The sequence below is a fragment of the Mesoplodon densirostris genome, chromosome 11 (assembly GCF_025265405.1).
Source record: "Mesoplodon densirostris isolate mMesDen1 chromosome 11, mMesDen1 primary haplotype, whole genome shotgun sequence".
Lineage (NCBI taxonomy): Eukaryota > Metazoa > Chordata > Mammalia > Artiodactyla > Ziphiidae > Mesoplodon > Mesoplodon densirostris.
Window position 1 is genome coordinate 83,105,001 of NC_082671.1, and position 21,118 is coordinate 83,126,118.

The 21,118-nt window shown below is 37.8% G+C and overlaps 1 protein-coding gene across 5 annotated transcripts in view; it reads right to left on the reverse strand.

The window, feature by feature from the left end:
* The window catches only part of APAF1 (apoptotic peptidase activating factor 1), a 94,605-nt gene that overhangs the window by 50,174 nt on the left and 23,313 nt on the right, over window positions 1-21,118 (reverse strand). For all 5 annotated transcript variants that reach the window (XM_060113958.1, XM_060113956.1, XM_060113959.1 and 2 more), the window contains 11 exons: window positions 19,879-20,062; window positions 17,792-17,904; window positions 17,569-17,700; window positions 15,555-15,793; window positions 14,644-14,811; window positions 13,800-13,931; window positions 10,824-10,937; window positions 10,188-10,372; window positions 5,586-5,712; window positions 4,414-4,539; window positions 2,118-2,249 (listed from right to left, as the gene is read on the reverse strand). In XM_060113958.1, the coding sequence (XP_059969941.1) occupies window positions 2,118-2,249; window positions 4,414-4,539; window positions 5,586-5,712; window positions 10,188-10,372; window positions 10,824-10,937; window positions 13,800-13,931; window positions 14,644-14,811; window positions 15,555-15,793; window positions 17,569-17,700; window positions 17,792-17,904; window positions 19,879-20,062 (1,652 nt within the window). The remainder of the gene's footprint in view (window positions 1-2,117; window positions 2,250-4,413; window positions 4,540-5,585; window positions 5,713-10,187; window positions 10,373-10,823; window positions 10,938-13,799; window positions 13,932-14,643; window positions 14,812-15,554; window positions 15,794-17,568; window positions 17,701-17,791; window positions 17,905-19,878; window positions 20,063-21,118) is intronic.

Sequence of the window (21,118 nt, forward strand, 5' to 3'; positions counted from 1 at the left end):
TCTTAATAAAAACTTTGGAAATGATCAGTAAGTGAGGTAAGTCCTGTTCTTTATGTCCATCTCCATCCCTAGCTTCTTTTATCCCAGTCCCAGATAAACCCAATTCTGCAGATACTGCAAATTACATGGGAGCAGCATCAAATTTATATCTTTTCATTAGCTTCTCTCAGTTCAAAAAGCACAAGAAGGGCTTCCCTGGTGGCACAGTGGTTAAGAATCTGCCTGCCAATGCAGGGGACACGAGTTCGAGCCCTGGTCCAGGAAGATCCCACATGCCACAAAGCAACTAAGCCTGTGCGGCACAACTACTGAGCTTGGGGTCTAGAGCCCGCGAGCCACAACTACCAAGCCCACGCGCCGCAACAACTGAAGCCCATGCGCCTAGAGCCCGTGCTCCGCAAGGAGAGAAGCCACTGCAATGAGAAGCCTGCACATGCACCAAAGAGCAGCCCCCACCCTCTGCAACTAGATAAAGCCCGTGCACAGCAACAAAGACCCAACGCAGCCAAAATTAAAAAAAAAAAAAAAAAAAAAAAAGCACAAGAAGTGGGACTTCCCTGGTGGGGCAGTTGTTAAGAATCCACCTGCCAATGTGGGAGACATGGGTTCAAGCCCTGGTCCAGGAAGATCCCACATGCTGCGAAGCAAATAAGCCTGTGCACCACAACTACTGAGCCTGCACTCTAGAGCCCACGAGCCACAACTACTGAAGCCCACGCACCCTAGAGCCCATGCTCTGCAACAAGAGAAGCCACCGCAATGAGAAGCCCGCGCACCTCAATGAAGAGTAGACCCGCTCGCCGCAACTAGAGAAAGCCCACGCACAGCAACAAAGACCCAACGCAGCCAAAGAAAGAAATTTTTTTTAAAAAAAGAACTTAAAGTTTATAAAAATAAGAGAATAGAACCCTTGCATAGGACATAGGATCCAGGACTTGAAAGAATACAATAAAATCAGATTTAAAAAAAAAAAAAAGCACAAGAAGTCCTAATAGCCCTCATGGAAATGCAAGTGTGGAATGACTGGTCTTAAAGTAAACCTCGTCCTTATTTAAAACTGTTGACCAGGCTTCCCTGGTGGTACAGTGGTTAAGAATCCACCTGCCAATGCAGGGGACATGGGTTCAAGACCTGGTCCGGGAAGATCCCACATGCCACGAAGCAACTAAGCCTGTGCGCCACAACTACTGAGCTTGCACTCTAGAGCCCGCGAGCCACGCTACTGAGCCTGCGTGCCACAACTACTGAAGCCCATACACCTAGAGCCAGTGCTCCACAACAAGAGAAGCCACCACAATGAGAAGCCCACACACTGCAACGAAGAGTAGCCCCCGCTCGCTGCAACTAGAGAAAGCCCGCACGCAGCAACGAAAACCCAACACAGCCAAAAATAAATAAATAAAATAAATCAATTTATCTTTAAAAAATTATCAAAGATATGTGGAACGAATATCTATTTCTGGTTTCAGTTTGGTTCAAAATTTTTTCTTTTCCTATCAGTACATTTTTTCCCTCCTCTTTCTGATAACAGACCCTCTCTTTCGAATCTTGAATCAAGCCCCAGTCATAATTCAAGTGGAGCTGACCTCACCTATTCGTCCCTTTTCTACATGGCTAAACCTAGCCAATCGAAGGATTCCATCCTACTGACTGCTAGGGTTATTCTGAAATGCACATGTAACCCAAACCATGTCAACTAGAGTTTTCTCTATGGGAAAACTATGGGACCTGGGAAAGAGTGAGTTTCCCTTCCTCTGTGATTATGAGCTGTAATATCCATGTAAGCCTGGAGCTAAGGATAGCCAAATCTGCTGCACAGAGAGAGTATGCCTGAATCAATAAAAAGGGAAACAGAGACTAGAGATGGAGTGGGGGTTAGGGCCTGAGAACGTATTTTAGGCATCTGGAATCAGCTATGCCTGAAGCCACACTCCTTCTAGACTTTTCAGTTACAAGAGCCAATAATATATTTGTTGTTGTTGTTGTTGCTTAAGCTAATATGAAAGTTTCTACCCCTGCAACCAAAAGATCTCTGATTAATACAATATATGAAAAAAAGGAGATGCTGTGATGTATCTATCAAATTTATCTACATAATTCTTATTATCCACACTTACTTTGAGGAAGCAGTCATTTGAACCAGTGGCTAAGAGAAGGTGATTACTATTGTTGGTGAAGTGGCAGCAATTGACTTGCTCTGAGTGCTCATCATAGGTATGTACTAGTTCCCCAGACATAGAATTCCAAATCTAAAGAGAATAGAGAAAATAAAATTTACAAGTACCCCTTATTTTCAAAGAGAAAACAGAGAGGCAAAGCAAATGTGAGCTGTTTTGCAGATTTTCCCAGACATGATACTAATGAATATCTCCCCCTTCCCTAAATTATGTCAGCATTTTGCCAGAATGTTTTTTTTTAATTACCTGCAAGTCTACCTGCAAGTAATGTAAAACATTACATTTTTCAAGGGCAAGATTTCACATGTTCATATGAATTGACAGCAGGCAGAAAAGTGCTGTAAAAGGGATGGAATAATGGACTTCAGACCAGAAAAATTAATCAGAGCCAATCTAAGACCTGGCTCTACCACTTATAAGTTGTGTGTCCCTAGTCAAGTCCTTAATTTACCTGCATTTCAGTTCCCCCCTCTGTAAAATGGGGATACTTGTACCCATCTTATACAATGCACGGTGTCAAATGACAAAGAATTTGATAAGTGTTCTGCTGACTTCAAGGTACTAAGAAATAAGTAAAGGCAAATGGCTCAGTGAAAAAAAATAAAGGCTTTAGATTCTGAGGGAAACCTAGCTTTCAACGCTGGTGCCATCAGGCATTAGCTAATATGAGCCTGGGCAAATGACTTCATCTCTGAACCTGTTTCCTCATCTCTAAAATGGGATCAACACTTACTTTGCAATTGTAGTGAGAAATTGATAATGTAATATAAGAAAGTGTGTAGTATAAAGCCTCATGCAGTGTTCTCAGTAAAAAGTAATCATTTTCCTAGTTACTATGTTAACTAGTCTGTTTCATCAAACAAACAAAAGAAATAAATTATCTAATGAATTTTCACTGGGCTTTGGTCTTTTAGAGGTACTAATGTCCCTCCCATAGCATTTTCTTTTATCTTATCAAAGCACTCTCCAGAGATCCAAAGAGTTTATTCTATTTTAAAGTTCTGTAATAAGTATTTCTGCCTCTTGCTTTAAATTTCTTACAAATAGAAACTTGAGCCACATAGCTCTGACTCTGGAACACCACAGAATGGCCAACTCCAAGTCTGACTCAGAATAGAGGTTATGGAGTGAATTAACTGGTTGGTTGTAAAGCCATGTAGAGAGTCCAATCTATCAAGAAGATTTTTCCAAAGTCTCAATTTAGTCTGGACACTCCGGGGTCCTCTTCAAGTAGATGCAAACTCCACAAAAACTCTCAAGCCAACTTTCTTGCTCCCAGGTCCACTAAGACCCACCCCACCTGAACAGATTCAGCATTCCACACCCCTTTTGAAAAACGCCCAAGGGCCTCCCTGGTGGCGCAGTGGTTGAGAGTCCGCCTGCCGATGCAGGGGATACGGGTTCGTGCCCCGGTCTGGGAGGATCCCATATGCCGCGGAGCGGCTGGGCCCGTGAGCCATGGCCGCTGGGCCTGCGCATCCGGAGCCTGTGCTCTGCAACGGGAGAGGCCACAACAGTGAGAGGCCCACATACCGCAAAAAAAAAAAAAAAAAAGAAAAACGCCCAAGATGAGGTCTCCCCTCCATTTATCAAATAAAATATTCCCCTAGACTTCACTTTCTCTTAAATTCCATAAAAATACTCTGGCTAAAAGCCAAATTTAGGGACAAGAAACAGAAAAAAGAATAATTAACAAAGAAAAATTACCCTGTGGGTTTTCTTTTCTCTGTTTACTTTGTAGACTAGTAACCTGATTGTTAGTATGTTTATTCATCTAGTTTTGCATTGAATGTAAGCCAGCTCATAAAGGTAAAAAAAAATCTGGTTGCATTTCACAAATTATATATTTTACAACAGGAATCAATCTCAGACAATAATTTTGTGCAGCAACACTTCCGACCACAGTACACTTAGAGATTTCAACTGATATTTAACCCACAGACCTGTCAATAAGTGTCAGGCAAATTCATTAATCTGAAATTGTGTTTCCCAGCTGCCTGATAAATATAAATATCAGCTGTGTTTCCTAGGCTAATCAACCTAGGCATTTTTGCTTGTGCTTAAAAATAAAAAGTTTTAGACAGAATTAATTTACAATGGATAAAACTGGTTTGCCTCAAGTTAGTACATCAATAGGCAAGAGTTCTTTAACTCTACTTAACTCTAGTCCGTCTATTACAGAAAAAGAAAATAAATTCTGTGGTGATTACAACTCAAGAGGAAAATATTTCCCTACCTTCACTTTTTTATCCACTGAGCAGGTTGCTATAAATCTGTCATCTGCAGAGAATGCACAGCAAAGCACTTCATCCTCATGAGCCTTGATTTCTAGAAGTTTCTCTCCTGTTTCAGCTTTGAAAACCTGTATAAGCAACAATAAAATCTTTTTACTATACCTATTTAACCATGGGCCATCATTCAATAAAAATATTTCTTTAAAAGATCTTTATCACTGTTATTTTGCAACAGAAATGAACCTTGGCAATATCACTGCAAAAATGAGAATTTGTCAGAATTCCTATGCCTTAACATAAAAAGAAAATCATCCTGCCCAAAAAAAAAAAGTAAAGAAAAAAGGAACTTCCCTGGTGGTCCAGTGGGTTAAGACTCCGTGCTCCCACTGCAGGGGGCCCGGGATCGATCCCTGGTCAGAGAAGTAAGATCCCGCCTGCTGCATAGTGCAGCAATCAATCAATAGAGGTGACAGTAGCTTCAGTTCTTGAGAACAGTTTGGCAAATTCTTAACAATCAGTAGAAAACACTTCATTCAATATGCTTTCTGCACTCAAAAGCCAAAATTAATAAAAGTAGTAATAAAGTACACATATAGAAATAAGGCTTACAATCATAATCTTGCAATCTTAAATTTAAATGTTTTAACTGGTTTTTGTTTCCTTCAAAATCAAAAGGTTGAGTACCAATTTAAAGAAAAGCACTCATTCATGTTTTCTGAAAACAAATGAGAAATTAAAATGCCTTCAAGCGCCTAAGGAAATAATCTAGTCCAATTCCTATTTACAGTCAGAAATCTATGCCCGAGCCTATGATAAAATAGGTATTTTACACAGTCACTGTTTTTTAATCAGAGTCCTGTTCACTGTGCTATGAAGTCCTTATGTCTTTTAACAGTTATCATTTCCTCATTACCCTCAGCTGTCACATGGATGACAAGAACTGACTGCTAGGGTAAAAGGCACTTCTATGTCACCTGGCAAGTTTAGAATTTTGAAAATACACCACAATATATTTTAAATCTAAAGAGAAAGCTTTCATAAAATGTTCAAGAGATCTGAACATTTCTCTATTCCTAATGTGCAATTTTCTTGAATTTTAGAATTTAAATATATTCTAATATGCACAGTATTAGGTGCATGACTCTTTCAATTTTTTCTCAAGAGATAGGTTTACCTGCAAGTTTTTATCAGCTCCACAAGAAGCTATTCTTTGACCATCCTCAGAAAAGCAAGCATGGTAGACAGCATCTGTATGGGGGCGGACGACCAAGCGGGAGAGATTCTTGATGTTTTCTTTGTTTCTAAATATAAGGGAAAAAATGAACAGAAACCCAATAAACAAGAGTAAAAGTAATTATTTTCTTTCAGTAATAAACTGTCTTTTAACATAGTTATGCTCCAAAAAACACAAAACTCTTAAAATTAAATTACCAATATGTAAATGACAGCACACATCACCTGAGGATAAAAAGCATAATATAACAAAAGCAGCATTTTAAGATAAATGCTACGCTATATCAAGCAACCTGTCATGTACTACAAATATCACTGAGCTGGAAGAAATCTAGTTAATCAAATACCTGTCAGTTTTTATTTTCCTCTAATACATTAATAACAACATGTGCAGAGAAAACATTATAAGAAGATAACCTCAAAAAAATCTCCATCTTGGGCTTCCCTGGTGGCGCAGTGGTTGAGAGTCTGCCTGCCGATGCGGGGGACACAGGTTCATGCCCTGGTCCAGGAGGATCCCACATGCCGCGGAGCGGCTGGGCCCGTGGGCCATGGCCGCTGGGCCTGCGCGTCCGGAGCCTGTGCTCCACAACGGGAGAGGCCGCGGCAGTGAGACGCCCGCGTACCGCAAAAAAAAAAAAAAAAAAAAACACCTCCATCTTTTTCAAAAGGAAAGAGCTATAGCAAAATGAAGCTCATTTCCTAACTAAAGTATGACACTACACCCACCATTATGATGTGCACTTTAAAACCATTCTTCTCTAACTACAATTATTCAGATATAGAGAAAAAAAAGTAATGTCATTTTCTTTGTATCTTAATCTACTAAATACTAAGTATTGCACTAGTATAGATATTATTTCACAAAGGCAAAAGGATAAAGGAATGTGATGTATACTTAAAATGGGGAAAGTATTAGAACAGTGTCAGAATTCCACATACATACACCCCAGTCACTGTGAGTAAATATGTTAAGTGGTATCATGCTTATCTTAAGAGGAAAAGGTTAGGCGTCAGATAAACCTAAAGGGCAACCCTGCTTCTACTACTTATTAGGTGTGTAAAGTTATGCAAATTACTTAAACTAGTAAGTTTCCTTTTCCTCATATGTAAAATGTGAGTAATGATATCTGCTCTGAACAGGTATCACACACAAAACAGACCAAATGAAAAAAGGGAACACAAAGGCAAATCAGACTTAAACCTTGCCTAGAAAGTATTAAACTTCACTAGAAGTAATTAAACAAACAACTATAAAAACTAGAGTGATGAGAATCTGGAGGATAAACAGGTAAGCTACTGGCAAAGTTTAGAGAATCAGATTAAGAAAATATGTCCCCCGATCTGTCTACTCAATTCCTCAAAGCTCGGAAAGTGACCTGTCACAATGATGGGCATATGGCCAAAAAGTATTAGATAAATAACAAACGAATGCATGAATGATTTCTTTGAAAGATGAAATTCAAATTACGTTTATACCAACCTAAACTTTCTACAGAAGGAAAAAAAAAGCTTTCTAGTACTGAAAAATAAAGCATTCTTTGAATATGACCTGGTCAAACCCAGTTAAAAAGATACAGCTATTAATGATTAACCATCCTATGAGAGAACATCATAGGTTGAAATGCAGTTGATGAAGCGGAAAAAAAAAAACAGCAAGAAAAAGTAAAAATAACAAACTCAACGTTCAAAAGAGAACAAGAACTAAACCAATGCCCATCTGATTATCAGACCAAGTATCACAATTCTATTTTAGTCACTAACTAAAACATGAATTCAGTCGATCTTCTACAAATTTCTCTTGAATATCAACTACATGGACCAGGCAAAATGCTAAATGCTATTTATCCTTTTCTTTTTTTTTAAATAAATTTATTTTTTATCTATTTTTATTTTATTTTTGGCTGCATTGGGTCTTCGTTGCTGCATGCGGGCTTTCTCTAGTTGCGGTGAGTGGGGGCTACTCTTCGTTGTGGGGTGGGGGCTTCTCATCGTGGTGGCTTCTCTTGTTGCAGCGCACAGGCTCTAGATGCACGGGCTTCAGTAGTTGTGGCACGCGGGCTTCAGCAGTTGTGGCTCGCGGACTCTAGAGCACAGGCTCAGTGCTGTGGCGCACGGGCTTAGTCGCTCCGCGGCATGTGGGATCTTCCCAGACCAGGGCTAGAACCTGTGTCCCCTGCACTGGCAGGCAGATTCTTAACCACTGCACAAGGAAGCCCTATCCTTTTCTTTTTTAATCTTTTTTTTTTTTTTTTGGCCACACCACGTGGCTTGGTTGGGGATCTTAGTTCCCCAACCAGGGATAGAACCCAGGCCCTTGGCAGTGAAAGCACAGAATCCTAACCACTGGACAACCAGGGAATTCCCTAAATGCTATTTATTCTTAAAAACAACAACTAACATTCATTGAGCACTTTCTGTGATCTAGGTACTCTTCTAAGCAACCTATGCAGGTGTGTATGTTTGTGTATACACACACACTCATTTAATCCTCACAACAATGCTATGAATAGTACCACTAGGCAAGAGAAGTTGAATAACTTTCTCCTAATGATATACAACTAAAAAATAGCAGAGCTGGGATTCAAGCCCAGGCGGTCTAGAACCAGAGTCTGTTATTTTAACCTCCAAACGTTCTATACTACAGAATGGATAGATAATTATGGAAAAAAAACAAGTAAACAGAAAACCACCGTAAAATGACACAATGCTATGATATTGAGTAAACAAGTATTCTAGAATACAGACAGATCTCAATGAATTAGGTGGCTGCTTCCAGGGAGAGTGAAACCTCTTCCCAAGAAAATGTTAAAGAATGGTGAACTCTGGGAAGTGAGAAGGTAGGGGAACATGAAGAGTCTCTGATTTTTCATTTTACATCCCTCTAACACTGATTTAAAAAAAAAATCAGGAACATGGATTGCTTTAAAACAAAAATAAAATCAATGAAAAATTAAAATTTTATTTTTTGAGGAATTCCCTGGTGGTCCAGTGTTTAGGACTTGGCCCTTTCACTGCCATGGGCCCGGGTTCAATGCCTGGTCAGGGAACTAAGATCCCACAGGTTGCACGGTGCGGCCAAAAAGTAAAATAAAATAAGATTTTAATTTTTTTTAATTTAATTTTTAATTAAAAAAAATTTTTTTAACTCTCTCCTTTACGGAACCTTACCAGAATCCCTCATCCATCCAAGCTAAATTACCCACTTCTCAGTTCTACCTCTATTTTATACATTACTTCTGTTGCATTTATCACATTATAATTATCTGTTTAAACTTCTTTCTTCACTACTAGATTGTAAGCTCCCTGGGGAGAGCCTTAGCACCTAGTAACAGTGCTTTACCACAGTAGAGAGACTCAAATATTTGTTGAACTAAACTGAATTAGGGAAACCACCTACGGCAACCTGACTTACGTGGAAAGAAGGTCCAGGGCTGTATAGATCACAGACGACATCAACCAGGAGGTCAATTTAGATATAAATTATTCATGTGAAAAGAGGACCATTCATACTTATTATCAAAAGGAGCTTGAAAATAAAGCCAGACCCACAGTTTAAATCACATTCAGCAAGCCACATGAGCTCAGTCAAGTCTCAACCTCTCTGTGCCTCAATTTTCTCATTTGTAAAGTAGGGCAAATAATATTTATGTTATAAGGTTGTCTTGAAGATAAAATGAACAATGTATGTGAGCATATAGTATATCATAGGCATTAAAAAGATAGTAGTTTACCCTTTCCTTTTACAAATTGATAAGATTAAGATAAGAACACAACTGAATGGCCTCTTAGGAGCCAGAAGAATTAGGATTCAGTGGAAGTTTAATATGGACTATATGCAAGGCAAAGTGCTCATCACTTTATATCCAATATTGATTTAAATCTTCACAAAAACAGCATTTACCTCAAAGAATTGTTCTCTATTTCACGTATGAGAAAGAAGAGTAACCTGTAACTTGTTCAAAATCACAAAACTCTTAGGTTTTAGAACTGAGTCTCAAATCTAGGTTTGTAGCTTCAAAAACAATGCTCTTGGGCCTCCCTGGTGGCGCAGTGGTTGAGAGTCCGCCTGCCGATGCAGGGGATACAGGTTCGTGCCCCGGTCTGGGAGGATCCCATATGCCGCGGAGCGGCTGGGCCCGTGAGCCATGGCCGCTGAGCCTGCGCATCCGGAGCCTGTGCTCTGCAACAGGAGAGGCCACAACAGTGAGAGGCCCGCGTACCACAAAAAAAAACAAACAAACAAAAAAAAACAATGCTCTTTGCTACTATACTGTATTACAATAAGTGAAGCATTTATATTAATATTTAGGATGAATGTCAACAGTCATCTTATAGGCAAGCATCTATTTTTATGGACTCTGAAAATATGTATTTCTCCTATGGTTACTTCTCTAGAAGTTTTCAATAAGTAAGAATGCTTATTAAAAGTTTGAGCCCTATCCAAAGTAGTTAAGTCTTCCTGCAGTGAACTTATTCACTACCTGAAAAATAATGACACAGTTAGTGCTGTTCCCTTTGGTTTCTCTCCTAACCTACTTACATCCATTCCACGTAAAGCATTCCATTATCGACCTCCTGCTTGGCCTTCAGCTTAGCTTGCTGATAAACTTCTGAAGTTTCCAGTTCACAGAGGCCCAGTTGTACAATATTAGGAAATGGCTGTCGTCCAAGAAGATGTCCATTTAAAGATAAAAACTCCTGGAAATTCTCACAGACTGTACCATCCTATGAACAAAATGAAATCTCTTAGAAATGTAACCAGAGCCCAGATCTGACACTTTTTTGTTTCTGTGATTTTGTCAATTTAAAGGCTTAAATATTCTCTATACGAGCTAAAATTAAATAGCCAACCATTAGGTAACAAATACATAGTGATCCTCTTTGGACTTTTAAACATAGGGTAAAAAATATATATATATATCTCATTATCTAAGTGCTACCTTCTTAACACATTCTCTTTCCTAAAAAAAAAAATGAACACTTTACTTCCCCAGCTTTCAAACCTCAATCCTATCCACAGCAGGAGAGGAAGCAAAATAATTAGAATAATCAAAGATTAAGTAAGGAAATTACTGCTCTTCACCTCTGCTATTTTGTTCATCCCCACTATTAAACCTAGAATTAAATGTCAAAATGAGATGTCCTTTAAGGACTTATTTTTCATAATAATATATACCTTTTCATCCAACATATGCCTGTATTCCACAAATTCATGAATCAGATGAGCAGGGCCTACGAGCTCCGTTTTTGCTTTAATCCAATCCAGGGAAAACATTAAAGTACACAGTTCCTTAAAAAAAAAAAAAAAAAAAAAAAAAAGATTAGGAGCACCGTTAAAGAGATCAAAGAATTTTAAATCTACCATCATTATCCTAACACTACTGAGAGAAACTTAGCAGATGCCTAGAATTTAAGGACAAAAAGGAACATATCATTAATAGTTCCAAAGAAACAAAAAATGGACCTCACATCTTAATTCAAAATAAATTTCAGATGGATTTTTCAGACTTAAATATAAAATAGAAACTTCAAAAAATACTACAAGAGGGCTGCCCTGGTGGCACAGTGGTTAAGAATCCACCTGTCAATACAGGGGACACAGGTTCGAGCCCTGGTCCAGGAAGATTCCACATGCCGCAGAACAACTAAGCCCATGCACCACAACTACTGAGCCTGCGCTCTAGAGCCCATGAGCCACAACTACTGAGACCGTGTGCCACAACTACTGAAGCCCACGTGCCTAAAGCCTGTGCTCCCAACAAGAGAAGCCACCGCAATGCGAAGCCCACGTGCCACAACGAAGAGTAGCCCCCACTCGCCGCAACTAGAGAAAGCCCTCATGCAGCAAGGAAGACCCAAAAAAAAGCAGCCAAGGGCTTCCCTGCCGATGCAGGTTACACGGGTTCGTGCCCCGGTCTGGGAAGATCCCACGTGCCGTGGAGCGGCTGGGCCCGTGAACCATGGCCGCTGAGCCTGCGCGTCCGGAGCCTGCGTGTCCGGAGCCTGTGCTCCACAACGGGAGAGGCCACAACAGTGAGAGGCCCGCATACAGCAATAAAATAAAATTTAAAAAAAGCATTAGCAATGGTTGTGATCTTCATTTTCTTCACTTAGTTTTTTCCTCAATTTTTCCAATGAAAGTAAACTATTATCTTTAAAAATCAGGAAAAAAAGGTTAAAAAAATAAAAGGAACTAAATCCTGTCACACTACCATACATATTAAAAGATTTTAAAAGCAGCATTGACCCAATAATTCCACTTCAAGATATTTCCAAAGGAAATAATACAGGCATGAAGACAAACAAGAATTTCATTACAGCATCGTAAGAGTAAAAAAAAAAAAAAAGAAATGAAAACAACCTAAGTGTTCAACAATTAAAGTTCAGCTAAGTAAATCAGAGCACAGATATTTACTGGAATACTGCCATTCCAATGTAGATTATTAAACGTAAACCGTATGTAACCAAGAGATTAAAGTACATAAGACTGAAAAATTATTCAAAGTATATATGGGTTTTTTTAACATCTTTATTGGAGTATAATTGCTTTACAATGGTGTATTTCTGCTTTATAACAAAGTGTATCAGCTATACATATGCATATATCCCCATATCTCTTCCCACTTGCGTCTCCCTCCCTCCCACCCTCCATATCCCACCCCTCTAAGTGGTCACAAAGCAGAGCTGATTTCCCTGTGCTATGCGGCTGCTTCCCACTAGCTATCTATTTTACATTTGGTAGTGTATATACGTCCATGCCACTCTCTCACTTTGTCCCAGCTTACCCTTTCCCCTCCCCATGTCCTCAAGTCCATTCTCTAGTACATCTGCATCTTTATTCCCATCTTGCCCTTAGGTTCTTCATGACTTTTTTTTTTTTTAGATTCCATATATATGTGTTAGCATACGGTATTTGTTTTTCTCTTTCTGACTTACTTCAGTCTGTATGACAGACTCTAGGTCCATCCACCTCACTACAAATAACTCAATTTCGTTTCTTTTTATGGCTAGTAATATTCCATTGTATATATGTGCCACATCTTCTTTATCCATTCATCTGTCGATGGACACTTAGGTTGCTTCCATGTCCTGGCTATTATAAATAAAACTACAATGAACATTGTGGTACATGACTCTTTTTGAATTATGGTTTTCTCAGGGTATATGCCCAGTAGTGGGATTGCTGGGTCGTATGGTAGTTCTATTTTTAGTTTTTTAAGGAACCTCCATACTGTTCTCCATAGTGGCTTTATCAATTTACATTCCCACCAGCAGTGCAAGAGGGTTCCCTTTTCTCAAAGTATACATGGTTTTCTAAAATGTTAACATTGTGAGTAGTTAATTGGTAGTCATGACTTCAAATATCATCTATGTGCTGATGATTCTCAAATTTTATCTTTAGTCCATAGTTTTCCCCAGAAATCCAGATTCATATATCCAACTATATGCTAAATATATCCAGTCAGATGTCTTAATGTGTACACCAGACTTAATATATTCCAAATGAGCTCCTAACCTTCCCTTCACCCCTGGTAAAATACTTGTTTGACCCACAGCTATCCTGAACTCAGTTCATGGCAACTCCAATCTTTGAACTGCACAAGCTTGGAGTCATCTTTGACTCTTCTCTTTTTCTTACAATGTACATCAAATCCATCAGCAAAATATGATGACTCAATGCCAAATCATCACTTCCTTTCTCCTTGCACCTTTTTTCTTCTTCTGAGCACTTACTACCCCACTAACATATAAAAATTTATTTGTCCCGTGTCAATCTCCCCCCAGAACATAAGCTCAATGAGAGCAGGGACTTTGTGCCTGTGGTATATCCTTCATAATGAAGAACACCACCAGTACACAACAGGCACTCCATAAATATTTGCTGAATGAATGAATATACTTTCCCACTCTCCATTTCCTCTCAGAACTTAAAAACAAATCCATATTGCCCACAAAGGATAGCTACTGATATGAAGAGACTGAATTTTTAGGTGGTTCATTTACTGCAGTTACTAAGGTACCTGCAGGTAAAAACAGTAACAAAAACAAAATTACTTACACAGGTTATAACCCTATTTTTACTAATAAAAGAAAATTCTAAACATAGGACAAAATAAAAGAAGAAAATCGTTTTTTAAATGAGTAATCTTACTTTGTGCATTTTAGCACTAGCCATGTGATAGGCCAGAAAATTGTACCAATACATGCAGTCCTCCTGATCTGGTGAAAGATAATGTAGCTGGAGATGTCTCTGGAACTGAGTGATTAGTTTCTTGTGTAGATCCTGAAACCCAAATGAAACATTTCAGAGGACAGAAACAATTTCATAACCTAAGCATCACAGAAACTCCAGCTTCCAAAGCTATTTAAGAATGTACAGAGAATCTCCCCACAAGATACTTATTAACTACAAAAGAAAAAAACAGTAACTTTACAGAGGAGAAACTTTAACCAAGTAATCAATGTTAATATCACTGATAAGACGTGTCAACACCCTGATATGATGCACTGAGAAGGACACATCAGCACTTCTGTGGTGTTACTGCCAAAAATATACAACCTTACTCTAGTCAAGAGAAAACATCAGACAAACCCAAACTACGGGACACTGTACAAAGTAACTAGTGAGTACTCTTCAAAAGTGATCATGAAAGAAAGAAAATCAAGGAATTTTCCTAGATTTGAGGAAACTAAGGAAACATGATGATATTATGCAATATAGAATACAGAATTGGATCTGAACCACAAAAAAGGACATTAGTGGGAAAGCTGGCAAAATTCAAATAAAGTCTGTGTATTAGTTAACAGTATTGTATCAATGTTAATTTTCTGGCTCTCATAACTGTATTATAGTTATGTAAGATGTTAACTTTGGGGGAAGCTAGGTGAAAGTATACGCATAGAAACTGTATTATTTTGCAACTTTTCTGTAAGTCTAAAATCATTTCAAAATTAAAAGTTAAAAAAAAAAAAAGAACATACAGAGATGCAAGTACCTGAAGCTGGCTGTGATTCTTCTCTGTAAGGAAATCTACTTGAAGATCATGTAAATAATAAAGAAATGATTTTCCATTTCGATCACAGAACAAGAGAGACTTATTAACAAACTCCTGCAGTATGTCTTCAACTTCTTCAGTTTCCATATCCCAAAGGATACAAAACACCTAGGAATCATTTTAAACATTTAATGTGCCACAATGTACAATGACCAGGATTGCACACAAAAAAATCATGTGTTAGGGCTTCCCTGGTGGCACAGTGGTTAAGAATCCGCCTGCCAATGCAGGGGACACGGGTTCAAGCCCTGGTCCGGGAAGATCCCACATGCCACAGAGCAACTAAGCCCGTGCGCCACAACTACTGAGCCTGCGCTCTAGAGCCCACAAGCCACAACTACTGAGCCTGCATGCCTAGAGCCCGTGCTCCACAACAAGAGAAGCCACCACAATGAGAAGCCCGCACACCACAACAAAGCGTAGCCCCCACTCACCGCAACTAGACAAAGCCCACGCAAAGCAACCAAGACCCAACACAGCCAAAATTAAATAAATAAAACAAATAAATTTTTTTAATTGTATTAAAAAATCATGTATTAAAGCCCTGAATAATATCTCCATTTCATAAGAAGCTCAAATACTCATCAAGATAGAAAAGAAAAAGAGTTCTAAAGAAGTCAAATGCTTCTCCAGGTTCACTAGGACCACTGAGAACTAGGTAACTCATCTGAATTCAACACCAAAGCCCATGATGGAAACCAAGAGCAGTGGGATTTCTACACCCTACAGCCCATCACCTCAGGCACACAGGTTTTATCCTCCCAATATCCTCTGTAACAATATCCTCAGGACTAAACCAAAGGTTATATGCCACAATGCCCAATGATAAGGATTGTTGGTCCTTCTATTACCTTCGTAGGCACCTTAACATCTTTCTGAAGAATGGAAAGATCTGTGTAATAATCTTTGATGTCTTCTCTGAGCATTTCAACACTTATAGACATGGCTTCATCCAAAGCCTCATAATCATAAGATGAAGATTTCCTTATCTTCTTAAATTGCTTATTCTGAAGTTGCCTGAGGTAGTACTCCCAGCGGTTGGGAAAATCTCGTAAAAGTGCACCAATTAAAGACACTACAAGAGGTGAACCTAAAAAATAAAAAAAGTCACTGTGTTATTACAGTATCATTTCCAAATTACCACTAAGAATCAATTTATCCTCAAGAAGAAATTTCTGCTTCACGCTATCCAAAGCTTTAAAATATTTGTAACTCTTGGATTCACTTCAGGTACTTATTCTAAAGAAGTCATTAGAAATAAGAAATATTTCATTTAAGGATATTCATTACAGCATTATTTAAAATAGTGAAAAATCTTAATACAGGGAAATGACTGAATATATTAAAGTATATCACAATATTATGCCACTGGTAAATTTTCAAAAGATATTTAATAACATGGGAAAATGCTCAAGATTTGCTATTAAAAAGGATAAGACTGAAAATTATATATACCATTATAATTTCAATATTTTTTTCAAGGTTTTATATGTCCTAAAAGACTAGGAGAAATACTCTCATGATGCTAATAATTATCAGATTGTGAATAATTTCTATTTTTTCTTTTTAAGTGTTTCAAAATGCACATGCATCACCTTCATAATGAATACAAATCAAGTATTCTTTTTCCTAAGGTTGAGATACTTTTTAAAAGTCAATTAACTCAAAAACAAGTTTAACGGAAGAAAGAAAAACAAGAAACTATTTCCAAGCATTAACAATGATGGAAAAAATAATCTTAAGAGCTGATTTGACTATATAAAATTTTAAATTTCTGTGTCAAAAAAATACTACAACTGAAATTAAAAGGCAGACGAAACTAGAAGAAAAACAGTTGGAAAAAATATGACAAAAGGTTAATAGTTTCCATAGTTAGAGTGCCAAAAAATCAATGAAAAAACTTATATCACAAGTGAGTCAAGGATAATTTCTTTTTTTTTTTTAATAAATTTATTTATTTATTTTTGGCTTCATTGGGTCTTCGTTGCTGCACACAGACTTTTCTCTAGTTGAGTCAAGCAGGGGCTACTCTTCGTTGTGGTGTGCAGGTTTCTCATTGCGGTGGCTTCTCTTATTGTGGAGCACAGGCTCTAGGGGCATGGGCTTCAATAGTTGTGGCACATAGGCTCAGTAGTTGTGGCTCGCAGGCTATAAAGCGCAGGCTCAGTAGTTGTGGCGCACGGGCTTAGTTGCTCCGCAGCATGTGGAATCTTCCCACACCAGGGTTCGAACCCGTGTCCCCTGCATTGGCAGGTGGATTCTTAACTACTGCGCCACCAGGGAAGTCCAGGATATTTCTTAAAATGCAATATTCAATAAACAAGTAAAAAGTTTAACTTCACTATTCAAAAATGCAAATTAAGAAGACAGCACCACTTTTTACTTATCAAATTAGAACATTATTTTTATAAAATCCCAACCAGGGAACTCCCTGGAAGTCCACTGGTTAGGACTCCATGCTTTTATTGCAGTGGCCCAAATTCAATCCCTGGTCAGGGAACTAAGATCCCAAAAGCCACGCAGCACGGCCAAAAAATAAAAAATAAAAAAATAAAATCCCAACCAAAACAATTTTAAACTGTGACTCTCACTACGTTTTTTATTCTTTGACAACAGAGGTCATGTCTTCATCTTACCCCTTTCATAACATATTATAGGTGTTTGTTAAATATTATTTTAACTAAAGAATGAATACCAAAAATATCACTATCCATGTAGGGTATCAGAGAAGAACCTAAAATACTAAATATTCTAGTAAAGTTTTTGGATGTTCATGTGTTAAATTGTTATGTTCATTAGTTTAACTTACAAAAGGGTAAATTAATATCTCTATAACCCCCTCATACACAAAATAAATAACTATACCTTTACATTCTTTTATAATACTGTGAGCTTGTTCTGGCAAATCTGCTTTCTTCATATTAACAAAAAGGGATAAAATTTCAAGTCCTTTTTCTTTTCCTAAACCACTCTCCACAGGGACTACATATTTAGGACCTGTGAAATCACAAGACATAGTAAGCAATTTCGTATGCCACATATTTAAATGTAACTGAATTATTATAAAAAGAAAATTAATAATCCTTACCCATTACTAAATCTGTAACACTCTTGTCTCTGGTTGTAAGAAGAATCTGACACTGATTGTCAAAAGCTTTTAACACCCAAGGATCCCAAACATCATCCAAAATCAACAGAGACCTTAATAAGAAAAAACTGTATTGAGTCACTAATGACATTTATTTTAAACTTCCTTTAAAAAAAGAGAATGCCACCAGTGTTTTTTTTTTAATTTACAAAATTAAAAAAAAAAAACAGATGTCTATTTCATGGTTCTTTCTCTTTTCTTTGGTATCCCTTTCACAATATACCGATAAGGAAAAGAAAATTAGAGACTTTCCCTTCCTTCCACCCCAAATTACTGCATATTAAAGTTAAAGGACTTATAAAAAGAGAACTGTGTATACTTTATTATAAGTATTAAAAATAAGCCTCCTAGTGCCTAAAAAGAACTATCCAAGTAATGAGATTTTTCCAATTCAGTCTTTAAGTACCCAAACCAAGCAAGAACTGGGCTTAGGTTAGCATTAGAAAGCATCACAGAACAATGACAATATTTGACCATTTTACCTACAAAACTAGCAATTTCATATGTCCCAACCTAATTGAATGCACCAGCAAATAATATTACTTTTCACTTGGTACACTAGTGGGCTTTATTTCCATCCAAGAAATCAATTTGTTTACACATCATGACAAAGAATCTGTGTGCTAATTCCTAATCAGTCCCTCCAAAAAACTTTTTTAAACTCGTCAGAACAAATGGAGAAAATAATACAACTAAAACCTGACAGCATAATTATACACTAGCGTTATTATCTGAATGGCACACTACTTCTTTACACTACAAAAAAAGACTCTAGGAATATACATAGGCTGGAAAATTAGAAAAACATAAACCAAAATGATGCTGAGAGAGAAACAAAATGACTTTATATGCCATGATCTGATACATCTGAGAGTGGTTACAATATTTTCCTAAACAGGAATAATTTTTATTTTTGCAAAGAAAGTAGAACTAAGGAGAAGTTACTGATCAAGAAAAGAGGAAGTGGTTAGTGGTCTCAATCCCATTTCTCCAGGAAAATGGATACTAGCGACTATCAAGAGGAGGGGGAGATAACAGAGGGATCTGGGAGAGAAAGAAGCCAGAGAGAAGGGAGCTTGCCCTCTGTACTGAGTATCCATCATAATCACTAGGAGGCTTTTTCCCAAAATTATTCCTCTCACCAAATATTCTGATATGAATCCCCTTACCAATTTGGGGAAGCACTGCCATATTCAGCCACTACTACACATGAAAGTATACAGCATCATCAGGTGCATGGGGGCAATAAAAAAAATTCAGAGCCGTTATCTAATTCTCACCCAATTTACTGTTATACTCACAAGGAATGCTTTATTAATCTTTGTACTTGTAGCACTTGACCCAGAACCTGGCACGACACTCAATGTTGGTTAAATGAACAAATAAAATAGCTGCTAGGTGGCAGAAATCAAATTGTTGACTAAATCCCTTAACTCTTAACAAAGATAGCAACTAAGTTGTTGTCTCCCTGTGGCTAATGAAAACTGTGATATAGCTGACAACAGTGCCTGGCACATAATTATAATGGCATTTATTTAATAAATTAATTAATTATTGAAATAAACAAAACAAACTCTTAAAGTACTTGGAAGTAGAAGAATTACATGTATACCCAAAAACTAAGAGAACACAGCAGAAGGGTCCCTTTCAATAAATAATCCTTCCTGACTCAGTCTTTTACAAGTTGCCTGCATTTATTCTGTCTCTTGTTCTGTGTTAATCTATTAGAAATAATGTATTCAAGGTAAAAAGTCTGCATCTTTTAACAAAGACCATTCACCAACTCACCTACTTAAAACATATTTCTTGAGAGCCTACAATGGTACACAAGAGAGCACTGGCAGGTACGAAGCAAAGGCCAGTGGCAGACACTTTTTTTTTAATACAAGAGAGAGGAAGAGCAGGAAAGCAATGGTTCTTTCTTAGACCCTCTACCCAACAGCAAGAAAAGGCTATGATGTTCTCAAGATGTCAGTAGTTAAGTCTCACTGGGACTTCATACACCAAGTAAGTATAACCATCTGTACCTTGGATGTTTGCGCAACATCAGAATGCGGAGACGGTCTTTAGCCTCTTCAATATTAAGTGGAAGCCTCTGGGAGAAATTCTCATCCTGATCCAACCGTGTGCAAAGATTCTGCAGTTTCATCAGAAGCCCAGATTTGTCTTGTTTCCCAACTGAAACCCAATGCACACCCCCTGGGAAACAAACTGGTGAGGAAAAGAATAATAAATTTAAGGCCTCTGGACAGCTTCTCTCCTTTGAAAGAGGAGGAAAGATTTGTTCCAATCTTCAATCTCATCACTTCTTCAAACTTCTCTTGATTCAGAGTATATATGTTGCTTGTAGGGTTATTACTGAGCTTTACAGCCCAAATCTAAGAAAAGCTGCAGATGTGAAGAAACTGAAGTATGGAGTTAATCTGCTGCTTAACAGTAAAATCTTACCAAACAAAATTTCACAGTCTTTATCTTATGTCATCAATGATCACTGTACAACAGTTTCTCAATGTAAGCACTCTCACATTTTGGGCCAGATAATTCTTTGTTGTGAGGGACTGTCCTGTGCATTATAGGATATTTAACAGCCTTCCTGGCCTCTATCCACTAGATGCTAGTAGCATTTTCCCTCCCCAGTTACAACAACCAAAAATGTCTCTAAACTCTTGTCACATGTCCCCTGAGGGGCTAAATAACCTCTGAGAACCACTCATGTCCAGGAACACATAAGTCACTCATTATGGTTCCCATACACTGACTTAAAAGTAAGAAGTTAGGTTCAAGTCTGGCTCTACTGCTTACTAGCTATTATATCTTTAGCAAACAACCTGTCTCATTTATTATACCAGAATAAGACTGTTTACCCCCACCTATTTCAGAGTTACTGTGAGAAATTAATAATATAAAATATGTGATTTTGCTATGCTAAATGTAAAGGGTTATAACAGACAGGATTATTAGTGATATGGATCTGAGAGCACCTTACAAATACTAAGCTTTGAACTAGTAAGCATTATATAAGAACAGACATTATTATTACTGTTACTGTCAACTGTCTGTCATCATTTTTGTTAATCAGCCCATAGCATATAGCATATCTTACAATACATATTTTTACATACATATTATCGGAACCAAAAATCTTAAGCTTTCATAGACTATACTTAATCAGCTCTACATAGATACAAAAAAAAAGCAAGAGGGGTCCCTATGTATAAAATATGGGGGGGGACTTCCCTGGTGGTGCAGTGGTTAAGAATCCACCTG